The sequence below is a fragment of the Chiloscyllium punctatum genome, chromosome 1 (assembly GCF_047496795.1).
Source record: "Chiloscyllium punctatum isolate Juve2018m chromosome 1, sChiPun1.3, whole genome shotgun sequence".
Lineage (NCBI taxonomy): Eukaryota > Metazoa > Chordata > Chondrichthyes > Orectolobiformes > Hemiscylliidae > Chiloscyllium > Chiloscyllium punctatum.
In genome coordinates this window covers 149,272,616-149,299,817 of record NC_092739.1, presented here as the reverse complement: position 1 = coordinate 149,299,817, position 27,202 = coordinate 149,272,616, and the positions used below count along the sequence as shown (strand labels likewise).

Genomic DNA, 27,202 nt, shown 5'->3' with positions numbered 1-27,202 from the left:
ATTCAATATGCTCAGGGTTGATCAGTACCCTTTACCCACTTTCTCCCCATCCTCTTTGTTCCCTTCAACCCTAATAACTACATCCAACTCCTCCTTGAAAATATTCAGGACTTTGGCCTCAATCGCTTTCTGTGGCATATAATTCTATAGGCTTACTAATCTGGGTGAAGACATTACCCCTGACCTCAATTCTAAATTGCTTACTACTTTTAGATTTCTCCTTCATTTAAAATGTTCTTCTTGCATTTACCCTCTTTAGTCCTGTTAGAATGTTATAGGTTTGTATGACACCACACCCATCCCTCCACCATCCTTATTTTTCTAAAATCCATTGAATATACTCCTAATCATCCAGTCTCTTTTCATACTTCAGTCCTGCCATTTCAGGAATCAGTCTTGTAAAATTTCACCGCACTCCCTCAATAACCAGAATATCCATCCTCAGATAAGAAGACCAAAACATAGTGCTGCAGGTGTGGTCCCACCAAGGCCCTGTATAGCAAGACATGCCTGTTCTAGTACTCAAATTCTCTCAGTACAAAGGCCAACATTCTATTTGCTGTCTTCATCACCTACTACACCTTCAAACTTACTTTCAGGGACTGGTGTACAAGGACCCCCAGTTCTTCTTGCACCTCACTCTTTCCTGATCTATGACCATTCATATAATAAATCTACCTTCCTGCATTGACTAACAAAGTAAATAACCACACATTTATCCATATTATAGTAAATCTGCCATGCATTTGGCCACTCACTTAACTTGTCCAAATCACACTGAAGCATCCATGCATCCTCCTCATAGTTCACCATCCCAGCAAGCTTTGTGTTGATCTGTAATCTTGTAGGTATTATGAATAGTTCCCTCATCTAAATCATTAATATATCTTGCAAGTAGCTGGGGTCCAAGTACTGATCCCTGTGGTACCTCAAGAGTCACTGGTTAAAACTCGGAAAAAGACCCATTCATTCCTACTCTTTGATTCCTGTCTTCTAACTAGTTCTCTATCCATGACAGTACAATACCTGCAATCATTTATGCTATCATTTTACATGCTAATCTCTCATGTGGGACCTTATTGAAAGACTTTTGAAAGTCTTTTCAATAAACCATATCCACTGGCTTTCTCTTACCAACTTAGCACTTCAGCTGGGTAGACAATGAAATTATGCCGTGTGATTACTGATACAAGTTGTTCTTGGGTTAATATCTCCATTAAAAGGTTTAAAGTCCCCAATGAAATAAATGTTTTTTTACTGCTTGTCAAATCATCAAGTATCATGTTCCTTACTAGTTGAAAGCTTACTTTTTCTAAATCAATTTAGATTGTTTGTTCAGACACAATTTTGCTAACTAAGTTATTATCCTTGTTAGTAAGGTGGAATATAGTGACAGAAGCTCTGTTATGCAGATATTCAATTCTCAGCACCACTTCTTTGGAGAAAATTGAGCTATACACATGGATAACAATGGAACAGTGTGGGTTAGATGGACATCAGCTTAATTTCTCAGGTCAGTGCAACATCGAGGGCTGAAGCTCCTGTACTGCGCTGTAACGTTCTATGTTCTAAATGCTGAATGGGAAACTTCCTTTAGTTTGAGGATGGAACATAGGGTAAGAAAAGTTCTCCTGTGTTGCTGGTTTCTGATCAAATGTGCCTGTGTTAGCAGTGGGCATTAGCATATGCAATCAAAAATTAGGAAAAAGGATTGACTTGTAGACACATTGAAAGCAATGTTTTTACCATAGAGCCTTACTGCATAGGAAGATTTCATTCATCACAACATGCTCTTTAAAAAAGCTGTCCCATTTGCCCTAATCTCTTGCCCTCAAGATTCTCTGCATACAGCATTATGAAATGGCAAATTTAGACATTGTTATTAGACTTTGATAACTTGTTAAAGCCCTCTGTGAGATTACGAAAGTAGCAACTGTCCTTCAGTAATCAATTAGAACTCTATCAGTAAGGAACCACAAGTCAGGGCACAAATTGCTATAATCTGCTCTTCAAATAAACTATGAGTATTAAAGCACTGATGGTCATTCAAAAAAAGTAGTATTGGCTTTCTATTGATTGGTGTTGTGAAGCAGAAAAAGAATGAAGAGCAGCAGGTTGATATGTGGTAGTGTGCGGAAGATTATGAATCAAAGTGGCTGCTGAACATGCAGCTCTTATAAAGACACTACTTTCCTTCTCCCAGTTGAATAAGCAGCGAGGAAGCATAAAACATTTGGTGCCTCTACACTTTAATGCAGATTTGAAAAGTATCTTTTTTTCTTAAACTGCCGCACATAAAAAATGATTAAGTAATTACACAAGTACCAAAACTCATCCCTGTTACTGACACACTGAACATCAGAAGTTGGGCACTATCTGTCACAACAGCTTTTGAGACATTTCTGTTAGCAAGCAATGTAAAGAGGTATAACAGTGGGGACAGCTTCAAGGTTGTCATCTTGTTAAGCTAACTGTCACTGTTCTGACAGTTTACTAAAGATCTTTATTAGACCCACACTACCACTTTGAGTTGCCAATCAAACTGTATGGAGGAGGGAGGGAGGAACTCATTATTTTAGGAATAGTTGCCTAATGCAGTGCTGGCTGTTTTAGTTTCAGTATTTTTTTCCTTCATGCAATTTGTGACAACTCAGTATTTCATTGAAGTTCCCTGGTGACTGTCAAAACCGATGCAAGTGGATTTTCACAATGAGAAGTTTTTTTTTCCTCCGCAGCAAGAATTGTAACAGCAGGGCATTGGAAAAGTGAAGCATGAGAAAAGCCAATTGAATCTCATTCATCCAGTATGCTCAGTCTCCCATTTTAACAGCCAGGCAGATCTTATTTTCTTGTCTCCAGTATCCCTCACCACATGACTTGTCACTCTGAGTGAAGGATAATTTTCATTCACTGGTCTCTGATTTAAATTTAGTTTCTGAAGATATTTGAAGTGTGGTATAACACATCAGTACAGTGCTGTGCTGTCAGGTGTGTTGTTCTTTGGATCAATATTAAATCAAGGCTCTGTCCACTTGTTTGAGCGGTTCAGGTGGATGTTAAAAATGACTGGAAGAAGAGCAGAGATTTATCATAGAATTGCACCAATGTTGCTTCTTATTCAATACCACTAAAACCAGATATACTGGTTGTTCATCACAGTAATGTTTCTGGGATTTTTCTTTGGAAAAAAATATTTGATTCATTTTCCGACGTAATAACTTTCACTATACATCAAAGTAATTAACTTTGGGGAAGCTAGAAAAATACATGAAAGAGAAAGGAATAGGAAAATAAGCAGATTTGTAATCTCCTTCAGTCCCACAACTTTCCAGGAATATCTACACTCATGCAACTCTGGCCTCTTTTATATTTCTGCGACTGGTGGCTATGGCTTCAGCTCTTGTGGAATTAAGTTCTGCAATTCTCTCCCTGCACTTCTTTGCCTCTCCTCACAATTGGTGTCCAGATGAGAATCCCCAATTAGCTATGATTCCAGATCTGACCCCTCACCAAATGGCGAGGAGTGATGAACTGGATCCCTTTTTTACTCAACCCCACACTCAGTTGATCACAACAATGTTAATTTAAAAAGGATCCCTATCTTATGGATACCTTTTCTCAACTCAGATATATTTGCGTTTTTAAAGAGCCAATTTAATCATGTTTTTGTAAGTTAGAGAAAGAGCGGCTTTAGCAGCTAGTAAAAGACAATAAAGTGAAATTACCATGCAACATGACTATATATAGATTATAAATGAGATGTGAGTTTAAAAAATTCTAGGATGGAACAGTGGAATGAGTCGAGGTGATCATGTATATTTGGCAGTACAGACTCAATGGGTTGAAAGGTCCCTTTGGTCCTGTGTGATTCTAACAAATCCGCCTTTGGTTTGACCATGACAAATAGATTGTGAAATATTATGGCTGTTAAGGTGAGTGATTCTGGTGATGCTGACTTTGGCAATTTAGTGGATATTCTTGGTTTTACAATTAGTTGAAAGGACTTTAAGCCATTTCATTCAATGTTGGCAGTGTTGATGATTTGTTTTCAGCAGTAAAACAGAGACTTTATTTCTTGTCATCTCCACATGTAAGGGTGTCATCTGTGTCCCTTCACACTATGTCACAGTGTAAGTCGAACCACAGGCTATCACAATGGCACACACAGTCCAGGGTTTGCAATTAATTTTAAACATGTAGCTCAGGTATCCCTGGGAGGTTGAAACAAATCTCTAAGGGTGATAGTTAGATTCCCTTTTGATGGAAATTGACATTGCCTGGCATTTGTGTGGCACAAATGTTCTCTGCCACTTGTCAGCTCAGATCTGGATATTGGCATGATCTTGCTGCATTTGGACATGGATATCTTCAGCGTCTGAGGAGTTATGAATGGCATTGAACATGGTGCAATCATCAGTGACTATCCTCTCTTCTGACCTGACAATGAAGCAGCTGAAGATGGTCAGTCAGTATGCTGAAGAACTCCTGTTGAGACAATATGCTGAGATAACTGACCTCTAATAACCATAACCATCTTCCTTGGTGCTAGGTATAATTAATGAATGGATAATTTCCTCTGATTCCCATTGATGTTCATTTTACTAGGGCTCTTTGATGCCACACACTGCTGAATGAAGCCTTGATGTCAAGGTTAGTCACTTTCACCTCAACTCTTTCACCTCAGCTAAACCAAAAAAATTTTCTTTCTTTCTTCTGGATGAAAGAATACACAACTACAAGGAACCCATGGACTTCTTTGTAACTGAAATAGCCCTAACTAAATTCATAATACTCAGAGCACAGCAGCTATTGCTGAGTGTACCTCACAATATACGTGTTCAACCAACTACCGTTCAATCTGTGCAGTATGCTGTGATAACTTGTTCACGCTACATCCTTTATCAGTTAAGCTTCCATGATGAATTGATGCAGGTGTTAGGCAGGGTCTTCCCATTCAATGCAGGGACTGAATCTGGTTCATTCACCTATTTACATTGCCAATTTGCTGGCACCTGGGATTTATTTTTTCATTCACATGACATAGGCTTCTCTGGATTGCCATCCCTAGTTCCCCTTGAACCGGTGCACTCCATGTTTTATAGGTAGTGCTGTTGGGGAGAAGATTTCTGGATTTTAAGGATAATAAAGGAATGGTGAGATTCCAAGTCTGGATGGTGTGTGACTTCGAGGGCAACCTGGAGATGACGATGTTCCCACGTATCTGCTGTCCTTGTCCTTCTAGATGGTAGTGATTTTGAATTGGACGGGGCTGCCTAACGAACCTGAATGAATTTCCGCAATACATCTTCTGGGTGCTACCGATATTGGTGAGCATTGGTGGTGGAGGGACTGAATGTAGATGTGGTGCTGATCAAGCAAACTGCTTTCTTCTGGATTGTGTCAATTTTCTTGAGTATTGCAGGCAGTACATTCATCCAGGAAAGTGGGAGTATTCTATCACTTTTTCATTTGTGTATTTTCGATGGTGGTCAGGCCTTGGGCAGTTGGAAGATGAGTTACACTCTTCAGATTTCCTAGCCTCTTGACCTTCTCTTAAAGCCACAGTATTTCTATGGTGAGTTTAGTTCAGTGTCTGGTCAATTACAACTCCCAAGACAGTGGATAATTCAGCAATGGCAGTGCCATTATAGATCCTGGGATGATAGTTAGATTCTTTACCCAGAGAGTGGTGGGGACATGGAATGAGCTGCCTGTGGGAGTGGCAGAGTCAGAATCATTGGTGACCTTTAAGCGGCAATTGGATAAGTACATTGATAGGTGCTTAAGCTAGGACAAATGTTCGGCACAACATCGTGGACGAAGAGCCTGTTCAGTGCTGCATTGTTCTATTTTCTATGTTCTATTCCTTCATGTTGGAGATGGTCATTGTTTGGCACTCGTGTGATGGAAATGTTACTAGCCATTTGTCAGCCTAAATCTGGATATTAGGTTGACAAGCAGAATGCTAGAAGAACACAGCAAGCCAGGCAGCATCAGGAGGTGGAGGAGTCAATGTTTCGGGTGTAACCCTTCTTCAGGATGTTGTCTAATTATTGTTTGAGAAATCACAAATTATCCTAAACATCGTGCAATCATCAGTGAGCATCCCACTTCTGACCTTATGATGGAAGAAAGGTCATTGATGAAGCAGCTGAAGATGGTTGGGCCTAGGACACTATCCTGAGGAACCCCTGCAGAGATGACCCAGTGCTGAGATGACTGACCTCCAACAACCACAACAAGCACCGTTTGTGTTAAATCTGACTCCAAAAAGTGAAATTATTCCCCTTGACTTCAGTTTTGCTCGGCATCCTTGATGATCAAATGCAGAATTGACATCAAGAGCAGTCTCTCTCACCCCTGGAGTTCAGCTCTTTTGTCCATATTTGGACCAAGGTTGTAATGAGGTAGCTGTAGAAGAAACCAAACTGGGCATCACTGGGCAGGTTATTGTTAAGCAAGTGCTGCTTGATAATACTGCTGATGACACCTTCCATCACTTTACTGATGGTTGAGAGTTGTAATTGGCAAGTTTGAATTTGTCTTGAATTTTTGTGCACGGGTTACACCTGGGCAATTTTCCACATTAGTTAGATGCCGATGTTGAACATCTTGATTAGTGATATAGCAAGTTCTGCAGCATAAGCCTTCAGTATAATGCTGGAATATACTCTTTGCAGCATCCAGTGCCTTCCTGCCACGTTTCACTATCATTCCAGTGAATCAAATTGACTGGACAGGTATTTCACATGCTGGAATCCTCTGTAGGAGGCCCAGATGGATCATCCATTCAGCACTTATGGCTGAAAATTGTTGAAAATGCTTTAGACTTCTTTTTTGCACTAATGATCTGGTCTCCCCCAAATGGAATGGAATGGAATAGATTGGGAACCTCCTCCTCTAGTGAGTTGTTTCATTTTTTACCATCATTCATAACTGGAAGTAGCAGGACTGAGGACCTTAGATCTGTTGGTTATGGAATCATGCAGCCTTGTCTGTCACTTTCTGCTTAAGCTGCTTAGCAGGTAAGCAGTCTAGTTGTGTAGCTTCATCAGGTTGACACCACATTTTGTGGTGCCTTCTCCATTCTTCATTGAACCAGGGCTGATTTCCTGGTTTTGGTGGCAATGGGAGAGTTGGGAATATGCTGGGCTATGAGATTAAAGATCCTGCCTCAGGGGTGCCCATTCTTGAGTTATTAGGTTTGTTTGAAACCAATCACATTTAGCACAATTAGTGCCATACAACACGATGGAGGGTTTCCTCAATGTGAAGGTGGGTCTTCAGCTCCACAATGGCTGTGTGGTGGTTACTTCTATGATACTATCACGGACAAAGTCACCTACTGCAACCAGCTTGGCGAGGATGAGGTCAAATCTGTTTTTCCCTTTTTTTGGTTCCCTCACCATCTGGTGTAGAGCAACTCCAGCACTTATATCATAGAGTTATCGAGTCACACAGCACAAAATTGATCCTTTGATCCAACTTGTCCATGCTGATCAGGTTTCCCCTACTAAACTACCCATTTGCCTGTATTTTCCTTTAAACCTTTCCTATTAATGTGCCTGTCCAAATGTCTTTTAAATGTTGTCAATGTACATGCATCTAGCACTTCCTCTGGAAGTTTATTCCAAATATGAGCCCTTTAGAATTACAAAGTCATAGAGCATGGAAAAAGATCTCCGATCCAACTCATCTGCGCTGACCAGATATTGCAAACTGATCTAGTTGTATTTGCCGACATTTGGCCCACATCTCTCTAAACCCTTCCTTTTCATGTACCCATCCAGATCCCTTTTAAATGTTGCAATTGTACCAGTCTCCACCAGTTCTTCTGGCAGTTCGCTCCACATAGAAACCACCCTCGGTGTAAAAACGTTGTCCCTCAGGCCCCTTTTAAATCTTTCTTTTCTCACCTTAAACTCTCCTCTAGTTTTGAATTACCCTACTCGAGGGAAAAGACCTTTGCTATTCACCTTATCTATGGCCCTCAGGATTTTATAAACTTCTATAAGATCATCCCTCAGCCTCCGACACTCCAGGGAAAATAGTCCCAGCCTAAAAAAGCCTCTTCATATAACTCAAAGCCTTCTGTCCCGGTAACATCCTTGTAACTCTTTTCTGCACCCTCTCCAATTTAATAATATGTTCCTGTTTAAGACTTGAGCAGCTGAGTTGTTTGGTGATGGATGTTGATGTCACCCAGTGAGAATAGAGTGTATATTCTGTGTTTTTGCTATCCTCAGTGCTTCCTCCTAGTCATATTCAAAATGGATTCATCAACTGAGTGGTGTGAAACAGTCCATGGAAATCAGCAGGAGGTTTTTTTTGTCCGTGTTTGACTTGATGCTAAGAGACTTCAGGTCACAGTTAATGTTGAGAACTCCCAAGGCAACTCATACCTGAGTATACACCTCTGTGCCACTAGCTCTGCTGGACTTGTACAGGAGGAACCTGAGGACAATGATGGTGTTTCCTGGGATATGTGCAAGGTATGATACCATGAGTATGACTAGGGTAGACTGGTGCTTGACTAGTCTGTAAGATGGCTCTGGCAATTTTGGCCTACATAACATATATTAAAGGCATTTCAGTTCCTGTTCAGGTAGATGTTTTGAAGTTTGTTAACTACTTAGACAGCTATGGTTACAATTTCACAGTCTCACACACATAGTCTGGACACTGTCTTTACTGATTTCTGCATATTATATACAGATAGCTGACTGAGTGGAGATACTTGACTGACTCCATTACACAGAATATGACTGAAGGCGAATTAGGTATCTTTATATCAGAATGTCAAATGTCATGCCTGGGGCATGTGTATATTTAAGGCTGAGATAGATAGATTCTTGATCAGTCAGGGAATCAAGGGAAGGGGAAAGAATCTGGATGTGAGGAATATCGAATCAGTTATGATCCTATTGAATGGAGGAACAGGTATGAGGGGCTGAATGGTCTATTCCTTTTCCTATTTTTTATGGTCTTATGTTGTGATGCTGTATCACTGTACAGGCCTGACTGGTCTGGAGTATATGCTAGAATACAATATGCCTGTTTTTCCCTCTAAAGAATGGGAAACATCTTCCAATAACATGTACAAGGATACACATAGATATATTGAGTCAAATTTTCAGTGAGAGACAATCTGATGCAGATCACTTAGCCCAGAAAGGAGCTATGCATTTCTAAGAAGAGATTTTGCTCAGGGCCCCCTCAGGAATGCAGAGCAGAAATGCAAATTCTGACAACTCTTGCAGAAGGCAAGTCATACCCCACTTTTCCAGCAGCCAGCATCCGTGTTCTAAAATTTGAATTTGACAGCTGCTATTCAATGGTAAGCGATGTAAGCTAATTATGTTGTTCTGTTCTGGGACAGTAGGGTGCTTGATATGTAGGGTATAGGGTGACAGGTACAAAGGATGCCAGACAAGTTGGGTGACAATTTCCTAGGGTGACAGGGAGGCAGAAGAACTCCAGGTGGTAGAATGCCAGATGGTTAGGGGAAGAGATGTCAAGTAAGTAGGTGGCCAGGTGGGTGGATACCACACCTATTCCATTAAGAACTGAAAAATGATGATCAGACCTTGTGTTGATTCCTCCCTGGTTTCTTTTAGCCCAGTTCTTTCGATTTATGCACCCACAAGTATGCTAATCCACTTTATACTTCCTCTCTCCCAATGTCTATTATATCTAACACTTCGGTGAACTTCTGCAGTGCATCTTGCAGATGGTATACACTGTTGCTATTAAGCCTCAGTGGTGCAGGGAATGAATGTTTGTGGATGTGGTGTTAATCAAGTGGGCTGCTCTGTCCTGGATGGTATCAAGCTTGAGTGTTGCTGAAGCTTCACTCATCCAGGCAAATGGGGAGTTTTCCATCACAATCCTGGCTCTACCTTGTAGACAGGCTTTGGGGAATCAGAAGATGAATTACTCACTGTAGTATTCCTAAACTCTGACCTGTTCTTTTTACCACTGCATTCATATCGCAAGTCCAGATAAGATTCTGGTGAGAGATAACACCCATGATATTGATAGTGGGGTGTTCAGTGATGACAACACTATTGAATATCATGGGTGGTGGTTATATTTTCTATTATTGGAGATGGTCATTGCCTAACATTTGTGTGCGCGAATGCAACCTGCCACTTGTCAGCCAAACCTTGGATATTGTCCAGATCTTGTTGCATTTGAACATGGATTGCTTCAGTATCTGAGGAATTGTGAATATCCCACCTCTGACCTTATGACGGAGAGAAGGTCATTGATGAAGCAGCTGAAGAGTCTTGGAGCAAAGACTCTTGCAAAGAGGAACTCTTGCAAAGATGTCTTGGAGCTGAGATGATTGACCTCTAACAACCACAACTTGCTTCCGAGGTGCTAGGTATGACTTCAGCCAGCAGACAGATTTCCCCAAATATCCATTGATTCCAGTTTTGCCAGGGGTCCTTGACGCCACACTCAGTCGAATGGAGCCTTGATGTCAAGGCTGTCACTCTCACTTCACCTCTGAAATTCAGCTTTTTTATCCATGTTTGAACCAAGGCAGAAATGAGGTCAGGAGATGAGTGGCCCTTACTGTTATGGGCCCTACTCTTTCCTTAGTTATTATCCTACTGTTGTATTGATAAGGGCCTTTAAGCCTACTCGCTCATTCAGTAAGATCATAATTGTGGTGTCAACTCCACTTTCCTGTCTGTGTCTCATAACCCTTGACTTCATTGCCAAAAAGATATTACATTCAGCCTTAAATAAACTCCAGTAAAATACTCAGTTTTGTTCTCCTGGGGAAGTGAATTCCAGATTAACAATAGTCTGAGAGGAAAAATTCTTCTGATGTTTGTTTTGAAAAGGAGACTCTTACTCTTAAGTTGCATTCCCTGGTACTAGTCTCCCCAACAAGAGGAATCATATTCCTGATAACCATCCTATCAAGTCCCCTCAGATATATGTTTCAATAAGATTATCTCTTAAATTTCTAAACCTGAATGAGTATAGGCCCAAATTACTAAATTAAGTCCCTCATTCAGGGAATGAGTTGAATTAACTTTCTCTGTACTGCTCCTGACAAAATTATATTACTTCTCAAGCATGGAGATCAAAATGGCACAGCACTCCAGATGTGCTCTCACCAAAGTCCTGCACAGCTATAATAAAACTTTTAGCCACTTTTATATCCTGGACCCCTCACATTAAATGTCATCATTTCATTTGCCTTCTTAATCACTTGTTATACCTGCCTACTAATCCAATGTGAATTGTGTACCTGGACACCCAGGTCTTTTTGTGTTACCAAGTTCTACAATCTTGCTCCATTTAGGTAATATATTGTGTTCTACTCTTCCTGTCAAAACGAGCAAGTTTCTATTTTCCCACATTCTACTCTGACAACTTCTTGCCCATTCACTCAACCAATCTATATTTTTTGTACAGTCTCTAACACCTCTTGACAACCTACTTTCCTACTTATCTTCCTTGTTAGCAAATTTAGCTGCCATTCATTTGGTCTTTTCATCCAAGTCATTGATATAGATTTTAGGCTGCACATGCAGCCACATAACCTTTCTTGTTATTCCATTTGTGTTCATTCCTGATTCAGGATTTGAAAATCCAGTTGCTTTTGTCCTTAGTTTAGCCTTTACTGTAGTAATGGCTTCCAAATTTATTCAGATCTTGAGCTACTACAGTGAGCATAGAATTCTTTGTATATAACTGTTTTAGCAAACATTATTAACATTATTAAAAAGGTGGAGTCACTTTTAACTTTAGAAAACATAGATGAGGTAACTCAGAACTATAGTGTGAAGAGACCAAAAAATGACAAGCCTTTACTGAGTTATATACGTTAACATATTTTGGAGAAAAATATATGATCAGAAGCTATGCATTAATTTACATGATAAGCCTTAGATAGGAACAGCTAAAACTAGGAATCACATCAGATAAATAACATGCTCAAAATTTTCTAAAGAATCATACAATCCCAGCCAATGATTTAACCAAGGGCAGCTCTACAATATACAGCACCAATGAATGATGATCTGTGCTTACAATTGATCTATTGCCACTGTTGTATGTTGTAGCTTGAGAGCTTTTAACTGCTTGAGTTTTCTAGTCAATTTCATATCACGAGTAAATGTATTCTTGTGACTTTTGTTGCAGGCTATGCTTTGATATGTCTGTGATTATAACTAGTGTAAGCTATCTTTGCCTACATGCTACTTTTACATGTTTGAAAACAAAGTCGATCAATGCACACTATTCTCTATGTTCCAAATCCATTGAGTCCCTGAAATTCTATCAAACAGAAAAAAACAAATTTTTTTTTTCAAAAGCCAGATTTGATGTTGTGAACATGTGAGCACCATTTTGTTACTATAGCAACACTGTGCCGACTGTCAATGATCCAAAACCACAGACTAAAAAAACATTTTGATGAATCTTCTGTAGATTTTGCCCAATTGCCTCCTCCCTTGGCACAAGCCTAATGTGGTTAACTGTGAACTAAGTACTTTTCCTGTTTCAATTCCTTTTTTGTTCAGCAGTTACATCTCAGCACATAGAAGTACACTATTCAACCCTTAGGCCTGCTCTGTCATACAGTTAGATCTTGATTGCTTTGTACCTCAGCTTCACTTACTCACTTTGACTCATATCTCATGATACCCTTATGCAAAGAAAATTTAGTGATCTATCTTTAAAGCCATAATTGCTCCACCTGCCATAGTGTCTTGCCAGACAGAATCATAAATTCTGTGTTATTATCCTATATATTAAAACAGTTTCTGACTTCACTCTTCAAAGGTCCAGTTTTAAGTTCAGAAGGTGCCACCTCATTCTTGATTGGGCCCGCCAGGGCAAATAGTTACTCAGTCAGATCAAGTCTCAATTTTTTTTTGGTCCAGGAAATACAAACTGACCTTCAATTTGAGCTGTTGTCAGTGTGCTGCAGACTTCTGCTTTTCCCTGCATTTCATAACAATGAATTCCAGTATTAGTGCATAGCTTCTAAGAATACATTTTTCCATGAGTGTCTGTACTCAGTAAAGACATGTCTTAGTTTGTTCAGGGGAGATTTTCATGAACTGGGACAGGTGTAAGCTTTTGTTGGTCACGCCAATTATCTTTTATCCTCAGTAACCTATTTCAGTTGCAACCTTGCTTTCTCTGACCAGGTTAGGAAAGGAAGTACAGTTTGCTTTTTTATAATACCCTTCACATCCACAGGTCATCCCAAATTTTATTTGTCTTTTTAAAAAATCAATGTTTTCAGGGATGTTTTGACACAGGAGGGACTTGAGCCCAGGTCTCCTTGCTTAGAGATAAGGACAATACCATTGCACCACAAAAACCCTGGCTGCAAAAAATACTTCATGGCCAATGAGCTACAGGTGCAAAATTAGGACCCAATTGTTCAAATTAGCATGAGCATGCTAATTCCACATGGAAATAGACCAGCAATAAATTGGTCAGGGAATCTGATATTGCCTCTCTCAGAACTATCTCTTTGTATATGAGAATTGGACCCATGCATACATAGTACATGTTGTACACATTTTTAAATCACGGTTTTTCACAGTGATTATTTCAGAAACCACCGTAAGCTGTTTGTCAAAGTTAAGTTTTATATTTTTTTAACTTACTTCAGTCTGGAAACTAAAGGAGCGGGAGTGCTTCCAGTAAATCCATTTCTCTATGTTGTTCACCCTTTTCCCAGACACTGCTGAGACCTTTATCTCAAACCCAAGCCAATCAAAAACCGAGTCCCCTCAATCCCTCAGCCAGTGGGTTCCCTCTGATATCACAACAAAATCCTGTAAAGAGCAATTGAAGCCAGTGATACCATTTGCCATGGTTTTGTGTGCGTGTGTGTGTGTATGTATGTATGTCTTATGTCTTACAATTTTGGCCTGACTATGGCAGAACTCAATTTCTAGGCCTGGAATTCCAGGGCCCATTTAGGTATCAACCAACATTCCTCAGAAATTTGTGAGAAAGAGGGCCTGAAAAAGGGAAAGAGTATCCTCAACATGAACAACAACTGAAAATTTACTCAGTGTTCCTCCCATTTTGCTCTGCTATGTCTTGACCAGTGATTTTGACTGAGATGGATTTCCAGTGATGGAGATAAACGTGAATGCCAGGTGAATCCCAGAAGGCCGGGTTTTCCCGTATGCTTTGCATTGACTCATCAGCTTATAAACTTTCCCTAAAGGTGGCTGAGAGCATGACATACATAGTTTGGCACTTCCTCATATGAGGAGTCTGCAGTGGCTAATGAGAGAGCTGAAGGTGGGGCTGCCTGATCTTTTGGGTCAAGCTCAATTCCTGATCCTGGGGGGGCCAATGCCTGACCCCATCTTTAGACAGAGTGGAGGGGTTCTGATGGGGGAGGTACATAGGTCTGAAACTAGGCAAGTATCTTTAATGTGAGTGGGTAGGAAGAGGATGGAAAAACTTTGCTCTTGGATTCACAAACTATGTTGCTCAGGCACTCTTAATTTTCCCAGTACTAATTTTGTCTCCTTGACTTATCAGATTTCCTTAGGCCTGTAAAACCAACTAACCAGGGTTAAACCTGTAGACAGGTTGAATCTGATGCCCTCATTCATATATTGACTTGAAAATCTGCCTCCTGGAACAGGTTAGAAATGGATGAATTTAATGACCGCAAAACATTTCAAAGAGCCAATGTGATACTTCTGAAGTGTAGTCCAAAGAAATACAGCAGTCAACATGCTAGCAGCAAGTGCCCACAGAAAGCAGTGTGATCACAACCAGATCATCTCTTCTGATGTGTCAAGTCATTGTGAGAATTCCCCAACTTTTCTTCACAGTAACTGTATCGGTTTCTTTATGACCACCTGTGAGGGAAAATGGTGCTTCAGCAACTGATGGGCAGCTTGCCTTCAGTACTGTAATGGTCAGCCTTGATTTTTGTGCTCCAATTCCTGGAGTAGGACTTGAACCCTTATTCCAACTCAGAATCAAAAATCATACCAAACCAGCCAACCCTAACACTCAAGAGATGAGTTGGGACTGAGGTTGAGATTTTTAAAACTTTTACATTTTATTCAACGCCAATCATTTGTGGGAGTTAACATTCAGCCTTTAAGTTTTCATTAGTGCACAGTAGATACATTGACGTTTCTAGTTACAACTTCTATACTTGGTAGGAATGGTCATTAGGTGCCTCATATTCCCCAAATCACATGCTCAAGTGGTGTGCAGCAGTACCTCAAGGTTCAACACTACTTTACAGCAGGACTGCCAGCATTTTATTCTTGTTTGTACCCGCTGGTTATATTCAAGTTATTGATTGTGACATACATGAGCGAAAGAAACATCTGGTTCACTAATCTTTTCCAGAGAAGAAAATCTGCCACCCTTACCAGATCTGACCTGCTTGTGATATCAGAGCCATAGCAATGTGTGGTTGTTTCGTAACTACCCTCTGAAACAGCTACTCAGCCCAAGCTGAGCCCAATTAGGCACAAGCAGCAAATGCTGGCTTTGCCAGTGACACCCACATCCCTTTAAAGAGTTAAAAGAAACACATTGCCTACATTCTCTTACCTGGTGAAATCGGTCATTTCCATCATAATCATACACATCTGCTTGGCCAAGACAATGATGTCATTGCCACTGTCATCCCATTTTGCGACCTCGGCATCAAGCTTGTTCTTCTCCTGGTGGAAGCTCTCCACTTGCTCAGCAATCTTTGCTTTTTCCTCTTGTGGCAACTGAGCCATGATAGCCTGTGCCAGAACGGAGAAAAAAGAAATAAACAAATGAAAATCAGTACTGATGGCTTTCAAATATTTTCCAATTCACATGAAGCAATACCCCTTCCTGTATTTGACATTCCTTCACATAATACTGAGCTGCTCAAAAATCATCTTTGTGCACTCTTTTGATGAGCTACTGCCTGCACTTTCACATGGATGTAATGGCACTATTCACATGGCACTATTGTAAATAGAACAGAGAATTTTTCCCTGTGGGCATTTTCTATCTTCCAACTAATGTTGGTAAAAATAAGACCATCTCGTCATTTACTTCATTGCTGTTTGTGGAAGATTGATGCGTGCAAATTTTACGCTGCATTTCCGACAGAAGAAGAGTGAAACACCTCAAAAATTACTTTACTAATGATAAAATGATTTGGGATGAGCTGACATCATGGAAAGCACAATGCAAATGCAACTTTTTGTTTTCATTCTCTACAATTAGGGAAATAAAAGAAGATCTGCACCATTGCAAAAATTAGTACATTTCATTACTGGTCTGCAAGTGTGGGTTGAGAAGGTTGTTTTCCAGCAGCCTAAATATAATGATAGTTAAGGGTGGGAGAGTTAATTTATTGTTGAAGATACCAAGTAAAGAGCACCTCACGGGAAGTGTTTAGCCCACTCATCAAGATAATCAGATCAGATCTGCAGCTGAGCTGACACTGAATGAAGGAAGAGAAAAAATTTACAGACAAAACACAAATCCATGTTATCTTTTTAAAACCCACTTATGCCTGGAATTACATTGGGTTTATATTCACATCATGTAACCTGGAGGACATTACGATCACTGAGAGGATTTGTTTAAATATATTGGCTACTTTCCTCATGCTATCTTCACAGAATTGTTACGATGCAGATGTAGGCAGTTTGATTCATTCTGCCTGCATCGGCTCTATTACCTACTGCCTATCTCCTGCAATTCCGCATATCACTGCATGCTATTTCTATCCAAATAATTATTCATTGTCTTTATGAATGGGTTCAATTGAACCTTCCCCCACCACATTTCCAGGCATTTGATATCCTAAGTACTTGCTGAATGCCCTTTCATTCCTTTTCTCTTTTATGTGTAGCAATAACTTCTTCCTCAGCAAAAGCAGAAATTGCTGGAGAAATCCAGTAGGTTTTGCAGTGGCTCGGGATAAAATGTAAATTTTGAGTCCGGTGAACCTTCTTGTGAACTGTTTCGAAATGCAAGTTGTTTATATTGTGACAGCAGGCTCTGGAAGATGCTGAAAGATAAAGGGAGAAAGAGAGAAAGAGGGGCTTCTTATTCCTCACAAGTTCTTTTGTCCTCCACTTGGCAGAGAACTTTCTCTCTGATGATATGGCTTGGGCTCCTTCTTATGGAACTCCAAGATGATGTCACAGAGCGTGTTTTTTTGCCACATCCAAGGTCAAAAGGCCTACTATATTAATTTTGATGAATCATTATTCAGAATTATGCAGGAATTCCCTGTGGTGCCTTTCCAGCCTCCTTTTCTCTCACATGCTTTAAGTTCTTACACTTATTAAAGAACTCATGTGCAGCCAAATTGTATTATAAATGACTACTATAGTGATTGATACTGAGATAACAAATCAAGCTATCTGCCTTTTTTGGCTATAATAAGTCAATAAGAACAGTCAAGTGATTTCTAGGCACTATCTTTCAAAGATTCTGTGTCCATATTAAAATGTAGGATTAGTCGTCTTGACAAATTACGTCATATTAAATTACACAGTCATGACAGTTCTCAATGTTAAAAATCACACAACACCAGGTTGTGGTCCAACAGGTTTATTTGGAAGCACTAGCTTTCGGAGCTCTGCTCCTTCATCAGGTGGTTGTAACGAGCAGTGCTCCGAAAGCTAGTACTCCAGAACTCAGTCTATCCAAACTAGACTTAATTATGCTGTTCTGAATATCCACAACAGTCCCAATAAGAAACTCCCTTTAAAAACCAGTATAAATGGATTACATTCTTACAGGTTGAAGCTAAAGGGCAGAAAGAGAGAGAGTTTCCACACAGCTGACTATTGAACTCCTTACCAGTTCAGACTGAACTAAACTGCCCAGCTAGAGAGCTGACCACTCCCCTTTCTTTACAGAGGTCACATCTAAAACATGACCACTTTGGCCTTTTCATCTCTGTACCAAACCAGTCTGATTGGAGCCTGGCCTGGTTTATTACCCCTCTGAGAAAAATCAAGGACAGAGTAACCTTAAGCCAAAGAACAGCTTTTAGAAGAAAAAAATTGATTAGTTTTGTGACGTGTGATTTTCAACTTTGTACACCCCAGTCCAACACTGGCACCTCCAAATCATGACAATTCTCATTGCCTCTCTCAGGATTCTATGTCTGCTGGACTCCCAATTCATCCCAATTTGTCTTGATACACACACCCTTGTTTCTTTCTTCAGCCTCTGGACTGAGTAACTCCTCATCTCTAGTGATTTCAATCTTCACCTCAATGACTAATGTCCTTTTCTCTTCAGGATTTGAAACTTCCTGTCTCTTTGCAAACACAAATCACCCAGGGAGCCCACACATATCATCCTGACTTGGAAATATATTGCTGCTCCTCCATCATCTCTCCAACTAAATCATGGAAGTTCCTCTATCACCTTCACAACATGGACAAAAGATGTTCAAGAAAGTGACTCAAGGACAGTATGTGCTGTGCTATAAATATTTCTCTCTTGCTCAACACACAACTCCCCACGAGCAAGTACATAAAAACCCTTGTGTTCTTTTAATGCCACATCTACTAGGTATGTGACTGTACAGTTTTTCTTCTTGACACCTATACTAATTATTGCCAGAAAATATACCCTCTTCGCCAGGACTTTTAAAAACTTCCATTTGTACCTTCTGCTCTAAAAAGAGAACCCTACCTTCAACCTCCCACAGTAAGTTACATTCTTTTGTCAGCCAAAGCCTTTGAACATTAACATGATCTGTGGAGGATATCTTATTGAACTCCCCATCTATGATTATATTTATTAAGTTTTACTGTCATCCCACAAGGACTCTAACCAAATCACATGTGACATCCTGTTACCATTGTGCACTACAAGCTCTTCATCCTCTTCAACTAGTCTGCAGCCATTGACATAGTCCATTAATGCTGACTGCCAGCTTGGAAAGATTGCCCTTGTATTCTTGGCTCTTCCCTTTCTTCATCGAGATACTTAACTTTTCTGACATGATCTGCACAGTCACCTTCTACATGTACACTAATGGCTTAATCCTTACCTTTTGAACCTTTCCCTGTGAATAATATCTTGGTGGCATAAAAACAAATGTTCGAAGCCACTAAACACTGCAAAGGCTATCAGCTGTACCAAGGTTTTGGTAAAGTAATGAAGGATTGTGCTCCAGAATTAGCTGCAACACTAGCCAAACTGTTCCAGGACAATTACAGCACTGGCAATTTGGAAAGATTGCCCAGCTATATCCATGAAAAGTAGGACAAATCCAACCTGGCTAGTTGCAGTCCTCCATCTACTCTTAATCATGAGTGAAGTGAAGAGAATGCATGGTAAACAGCATTATCAAAAAGCAACTGCTCAGAAGTAGCCTGTTCACCAATATTTAGTCTCTGTTCTGTCATGCTTGACCTCATTACAGCCTTGGTCCAACCTGGGTCAAAAACAGTGAGCTCCAGAAAGGAGTTGACAGTGACTGCCCTTGATCGCAAGGCCGCATTTGATCATTTGTGGCAACAAGGAGTCCAAGAAAAATCAAAGTTAATGGGAATCAGGGGGAAAATGCTCCACTGGTTGAAGACAATGTACCGATATGGCATAACCAACCTCCTAACATCTCAAAGACTGTCCACAATCTAAAATGCTCAAGTCAGAAGTGAGATAGACTATTTCCTAATTGCCTGGATCGGTTCAGATCCAAAATCACTGAAGAAGCTTGCCACCATCCGAGATAAAATAGCCCACTTAACTGGTACAATTAACAAATCCACAACCCTCCACATTCACTGCCTACACCATCAACACACCGTGACAGCATTGTGTAACCTTTGCAAGATGCACTGCAGCATTTCACCTCGGCTCCTACAGAAATGCATCCCAAACCTCTAACCTCTACCACGTTGAAATTATTGGAAACTCCACCAGCTGTAGTCCCCCTGCAAAATACACACCTTCTTAACTTAGAATTATATTACTGTTTGTTTACTGTCGCTGCGTCAAAATCCTGGAACTCCCTCCCTAACCACTCTATGTACCTATACCCCAGTGAATCAAGAAAACAGCTATCCACTGCCTTATCCCAGGCAATTAGGATGGATGATAAATGACTCCCGCATGAATGTGTAAAAATGATTGGCCAAGTCTAATCACACCATCTTGCCTCGCTTGCATGCTGCCAGCACCAACCTTCTCGACTGTTTTAAGTCACATAAAACTGATTTCAAAAATACCATCCTATTTGATCCAAGTTCAGTTTTCAACTATCATTCTTTCTTAACTGCCTTCTGAAAATGTCTAGCAAGATATTCAGGTACAGGCAGCTCACCACAAAGACAACTTGGAATTGACAACAAATGTCGGCCTTGCCAGTGATGTCACTTCCTAAGAACAAATAATAATAATTTTAAAAAGAACATTGTTTATGACAACCTCTAAGTTAGCATTGTCACTACTCTTACTTCACTTTTAATGCAGCTGACATCCTTATCCAGACCTTTGTTACCTCCAATCCAGGCTCTATTGACTGACCTCCAATTATTCTCATCTATAAAATGTTATCGTACTAAAAGCTGCACTACCCTCCTTATCCTATCCTATTCCATGTCATATCTGTTCATCTTGTAACTGTATACTTTTAGCTGCATTAGTTCCTTGTCATCCAATGCTTCAAATTTAACATTTTAATCATACTGTAACTGTGCTTAGTTCTACATATGTCAACTTTTAGGACTCAATACTCCCTCAAATTTCCTTGCAACACTGAACAATGTGCACATCCTCCCTTTGTCTTCCCACATTTATCCTTAGTGTTTAAGTTGTTGGGCAAAATCTTGCATTGATCTAAATGTGGCTGAAGCAGAAATGGACAGAATGCTCCTTATGTTTTGCACTCACTTGGAATGATAACCTCTTAGAAGTTGCCACTCTGGATAATATGAAGGTATGTGAGTTTAGGATTAAGGAGTGCTCAAAACATATCCATAAATTATCGTTGAGAGCTATAGTGATATTATGCTGTTTGGCAACAAATTCAATTATCCAAAATACTGCAAGGGACTATAATATTATGCCCTGTAAAAGTAGACAAAAGATTTGATGAGGTACAATGTGCAACCTACAGCCCTCCGAGCAATCAAAAGCAGAACTTTAACCAACAAACTCTGATAGTTTATATGAGATTGAAAGATGACCCTTGATGTATTTTAAAGTAGGAATCAGTGTTAGCAGTTTTCTTTTGCTGGTTATTTTAATGATGGCATTTATTCTTTATTTTTAAATGGGTTGATGCCTGCTAAAACCATAAAGAATGTCAAATGAAGGTGTTAGGCATCTTCTATTAATATTACAAGTTCCAGGCTTTACCTGCGGCAGATGTGAAGATAACTATTATGGGATTCACTGATACTTAATATTTAATTATTCAATGTCACACTCACCCATCACACATGTCCTTGCTGACCTACATTGGCTCCTAAAATCCAAGCATCTCTTAAATTTAAAATACTCATCTTTATCTTCAAAATTTTGCATGGCCTTGACCCACCTTATCTCCATGACCCTATTCAATCTTATGATATCCAGCCACAACTACTGCCTCCTTCTCAACAGGTTTGCCAACACTACAGTCTCCAGAAATTAAACATTGATTTCACAGAAATTTCCCCAAGACTCCTGTGAAAAAACAAATATCAGTTTCTTTCAACACCTGTCTACTCTTATTAGTTCTCTGAATATTGATTGGAAATAGGCTCATTGCAGTATGATAAAATAGAGGCAGAAAGACAAAATAGCTCACAATTGAGATGTTACGGCATGGTGGCTCAATGGTTAGCATTACTGCCTCACAATGCCAGGGACCCGGGTTCAATGGCAGTCTTGGATGACTGTCTATGTGGAGTTTGCATATTTCCCCTGTGGGTTTCTTCCAGGTGCTCCAGTTTCCTCTGACATCCAAAGATGTGCAGGTTAGGTTGACTGGCAATACTAAATTGCCTGTAATATCCAAGGATGTGCAGGCAAGGTGGATTAGCCATGGGAAATGCAGGGTTACAGGGTTAGGGTAAAGGGGTAGACCTGGGTAGGATGCTATTTGGAGGGTTTGTATTGACTTGATGGGCTGAATGATTTGCTTCCATACTGTAGGGATTCTATGATTCTGTCTCTAGAACTTCTTGGCAGCATCTGCAGTAGAGGAGATCACCAAGACCGCTTCAACAGTACTTTCCAAACATAGTCTTGACCATCCAGAAGACCAAGGGCAGAAGATGATGCCATTGTGATACACACTATCCTGATATGGAGATATATTAGCATTCCTTTCTTGAATACTGGGTCGAAGTCCTGGAATTCCCTGCCTAACACCACTGATGACGCACCGACAGCAGACAGACTGCAGCAGTGTGCTAATGCAAGAGGTAGCCCAAAATCCCACTTCTGAAGAGAAAATGTAAGTGTAAATGTCAGCAATACTCACATCACACAAATAAATAAAAAATGGAATCAGAACTCTACTTCAGGGCACACCTCCATTACTTCAAGCTGATTCATCCCTCTGAATGATGTTGTGTCCTTTAAGACACCGTGTACTCATTACCTGGAAGACCGTGTCTTCTCCAAATCATCAATATCATCAACTCCATCTCCATCTTTAAAACCCCTTTTTGAACCTGCTACCTTGACAATAGGGGACCAGTGTCCATTTTTGATTTGCCACTATGAAGGACCTTGGAATGTTTTCCCATGCTAGAAGTGTTTTGTAAATGCATGCTGCAAATGCATATTATTTCCACACAGTGTAATTTACATTCACTCAACCTCTCAGACAACATTCATCATTGCTGATTTCCACTGAATGATTCTTGCTCCATATATTTAACACAATAAACTATAGCAAACAGACAGCCTCCTGCAGAGGATCTGGAATTACTGCATTAAATTAAATGAGACATAACTCTGGCATCTGACCTCACTTTTACTTTTCCTTTCCTACTTGAACAGTCAACTCTACCATTTGTTTCAGTGAATACACTGGTGATTTCTTTCATGCAAATATTCTCCAAAGCAACTACCAAGTTGTCACTCCGCCTTGGGTAAACGCATTGAATAAATATTGTTTATTCTTCCATGAGATGTAGGCATCACTGGGAAGGTCAGCATGTTTTCCCACCCCTCACTGCGATTGAACTGAGAGGCTTGTTGGCTTATTTCATTCTCCATAATAGCAATTAGAAAGTTGAGGAGATTTGATAGAGGCGTTTAAGATTACAATTTCTTTAGTTTAGTGTAAATAAGGGCAGCTTCTTTCCTCTGGCACAAAGATTAGTAATCAGAGACACAGGCTTAATGAGCCAATAATTTGCAGATGTACAGAGATGACATCAGAAAATATTTCGCTGCACAGTGAATTGCTGTGAGCGAGAACGAATTTGCTGAAGCGGCAGTGGAAGCAGATTCAACAGAAAAATGGAAAAGTGAATTAAACAACTACTTGAAGAGGGGAGAAAAATCCAGGATTAATTAGCTGGCTCCACCATAAGACCCAGCAAAGGCATGATGAGTCAAATGGTGTCCTGAAGAGGTTTTGCCTGTGCCTGACCAATATGTAGTTCTCAACCAACATCACTCGAAAACGTTATTTGGTCACCCTCTCACTGTTGTTCACAGGAATTTGTTCAATACCAACTGGATGCCAAGATTATTTCATTAAACATGATAGCTACATTTGAAAAGTACTTAGTTGGTAGAAAGTGCTATGAAGGACCTAAGGCCAATATAAACTAATGCGACATTTTTTCTTTCATTTTTTCATTTTTTAAAATAAGCATCAATTACAAGGCACTACCACTATTGGGCAGTTCGAGGCATTGTTCAGCATCACTCCCCATCTTCCCCTCCATCCACCCATGTAAATTATTGTATTGAATCACACTTTTATCAAATTGAGTATCACAAAGGCATGGCAGCTCTTGTGGAGCGTCAAGCAAGCCAATTCTTTTTGCTGATTGTTCTGAAAGACATTCACAACCACATAGGATGGACTTCACAAGAAAAACAATTTCATTTTCAGTCAAAGAGAACTGAAAACATAATTTTAATACAAAACTGCCGAAGTATTCTTTTTCCCTCCATAGTCCATTGTTTTATCCTTCACAAGAACTTAGTGTTGTGACAAAAGCGCGTATGTCATGATAATCCCTGCTGGCCCATAGGGCAAGATATTTCACTTGACATCAGTAGTGGGAGAGAAAAGCTAGAATATACTATTAGGGAAGTGGCAATAAGGCACTTTGAAAATCACAGCATGACCAGACAGTGTCAATGCACACTTACAGCCAGCAATTTAAAGACAGGGTGATGGTCTGCTCGTGACGACACTAGATGAAAGTTTGGTGGTGACTGACAGATACACAGCAAGCTCACCCTAAAAATACAGTGACCTGTAGGTGGACAGACTTTGTGCAGGATAGACGATACTTAAAACTATTTGCTTATCTGTTTCTGTGCTGTGACCTCTCCCAAACAGGTTCCTGCAAGATCAGTTGTGATTTTTACTGTTTGTTAAGTTTTCCTAGACACACGCTGATGTCCAGCGATGCATGACTTCAAACAGCAAAGGCAGTAACTGCGCAGGTTCACTGCTGTGTCATTTAGCAGTGTCGGTTTTTTTCTCTCTCTCCCGCAGGGACCATTTGCTGCCTTTGACAGTTCTTCTCCCTTTTAAAAGTGCCATTGTTTTGACTATTTTTTTGCTAGCATTTGGTCCATATCCCTGTAAACCCTTCCTATTCATATAACCATTCAGATGTATTTTAAATGCTGTAATTGTATCAACCTCCACCACTTCCCCTGGCAGCTCATTCTACATGTGCACCACCCTCTGCAAGAAATATTTGTCTCTTAGGTCTCTTTTAAAGCTTTCCCCTCCCACCTTAAACCTATGCCCTCTAGCTTTGGACTCCCCCACCCCTTGGAAAGGACCTTGTCTATTTACCCTATCCATGCTCCTCATAAACCTCTATAAGGTCACCCCGCAGCCTCTGAAGCTCCAGGGAAAACAACACAGCCCATTCAGCCTTCCCTATAGTTCAAACCCGCCAACTCTGGCAACATTCACGTAAATCTTCTCTAAACCCTTTCACAACATCCTTCCTATAACAGGGAGACCAGAATTGCATGCAGTACTCCAATAATGGCCGAACCAATGTCTTGCACAGCTGCAACATGATCTTCCAACTGCGATATACAATGGACTAATGAATAAAAGGCAAGCATACCAAACACCTTTCTCAATATCCTATCCACCTGCGACCCCACTTTCAAGGAACTATGAACCTGCACTGTGGACCTTCTTTGTTCAGCAACATTACCCAGGAACTTAACAGTACAAGTCCTGCCCTGATTTGCCTTTCCAAAATGCAGCACCTCACATTTACTTAAATTAAACTACATCTGCTACTCCTCAGCCCATTGGCCCATCTACTGTAGCTTTTTTCTCCTACTACTGATGTCAAGTGAAATATCTTGGCCTTATAGACCAGCAGGAAGTATCATGACACACACGCCTTTGTCTCAACACTAAGTTCTTCTGAAGGATAAAAGAATAGACTATGGAGGGAAAAAGAATACCCCAGCAATTTTGTATCAAAATTGTGTTTTAAATTCTCTTTGACTGAAAATGAAATTGTTTTTCTTGTGAAGTGCATCCACTGTACTCTTGAGGTAACCTTCTTCACTATCCAACTAAGGAATACTCAGCTAACTGGGAATCAGTAAAACTGAGGTAATGAATTTCTTGCAAGTGAAATTGGAGTCTTGAGTTTAAAGTTGCAGGAGTTTAGCGGCTAGTATGTAAAAGTCAAGGAACATATTGTAATGAGCACTGTGGCAACTGCATAATTTAGTATTGAACAGTTCCATTTTGTGATGATTTGCTATCATATCTCAAGGCATCTCAAATATTGTGAACACATGATGTGCCGTGACCAGGCTAAAACTAAATAATTAACCAATTAGCTGTGATCTCACCATTCAAATGGAGAGAATGGTCCTAAACAGACTGAAGTAGAAACATCTCTTTTCTCATTCATGTTTAGGATGATAGACTTTTGATCATAGAAGTGTGTATTAGTTTTCTTTAAACAGATTACCAAATTATGCTTGTCATCCTGGCCAATTTATATGCTGTGGTTTGAAGAAAATTAATGCTTTATTTTGTGTTATTGGTTAAAGACAACAAGACCATAAAATGTGGGAGAAATAGCCATTTTGCCCATCAAGTCTACCCCGTGAAGTCATAGCTGATCTGAGAATCATCAACTGCACTTTTCTGTCTCCTTTTCAGAATCCTTGATTCCCTCAATTTGTCTATTTCAGCCTTGAATATGCGCAATGTATGACAGCCCTCTGCGGTAAAGAATTTCCACAGATTCACCACCATCTGAGAGAAAAACAAAATACTCCTCATTTCTGTCCGAAATATCTAACTCCTTACTCTGAGATTATGTTGAGGTTATGGGAGAAAGGAAGCAAGCCATCAGAAGCTGAGACTGAACTATATTTCCTCATGAATAAATTATTGACTTAATGGAGAGAGAAACATATATCTATGGAGTGGGATTTTTCGAGTATTTTTAAAGTTAAATGGGCTGTGTTATTTTTTTGTTCATTTGTAAACATCTCAAAACTTAATCTTGTGCAATCCATTCAGTCACTGGAAATGCAAATGTCTTTTTACAAGTTATCAGTATCCACAGGGACTGTAAGAAAACTGTCAGGCCATCTGTGTTATTACTAAACATTAGCTCCACTTATGCTTAGTTGCTGGAATTTTAAAGCTGAGACTGAGAAAATACTCTCAAATAGACTGAAGGATAAAATATTTCTCAGCACAAATATTTTCCCATTCAAGTGCAGAAAACTTATTTATACACATCCCATATATGTTCTGCATCGTTTGTTGTGAAGCTACTCACTTTTAATTTTGCCACAGTAACTTTCTCACTGCATCTCAAAGCCAAACGGCTGCAGCCAATGTGAATAATTTGGAATACTGAAAAGAGTAAGTTACTGGCAGAAAGCCAGGCTTAAGTTAATCTACTTATCAGAAAAGTATTTATATATGTGTTTCAATATCATTCCTCTCTTGCTGAATAAACTTATTCTATTGTTCCCTGTTCCCTCCATATCCTAAACTATTGGCCAATAAGTTTATAAC

At 39.9% G+C, this 27,202-nt stretch overlaps 1 protein-coding gene across 4 annotated transcripts in view; it reads right to left on the bottom strand.

Moving 5' to 3' along the window:
* ctnna2 (catenin (cadherin-associated protein), alpha 2) overlaps positions 1-27,202 on the bottom strand; it is a 1,236,619-nt gene that overhangs the window by 161,337 nt on the left and 1,048,080 nt on the right. For all 4 annotated transcript variants that reach the window (XM_072576926.1, XM_072576917.1, XM_072576908.1 and 1 more), the window contains one exon: positions 15,580-15,761. In XM_072576926.1, the coding sequence (XP_072433027.1) occupies positions 15,580-15,761 (182 nt within the window). The remainder of the gene's footprint in view (positions 1-15,579; positions 15,762-27,202) is intronic.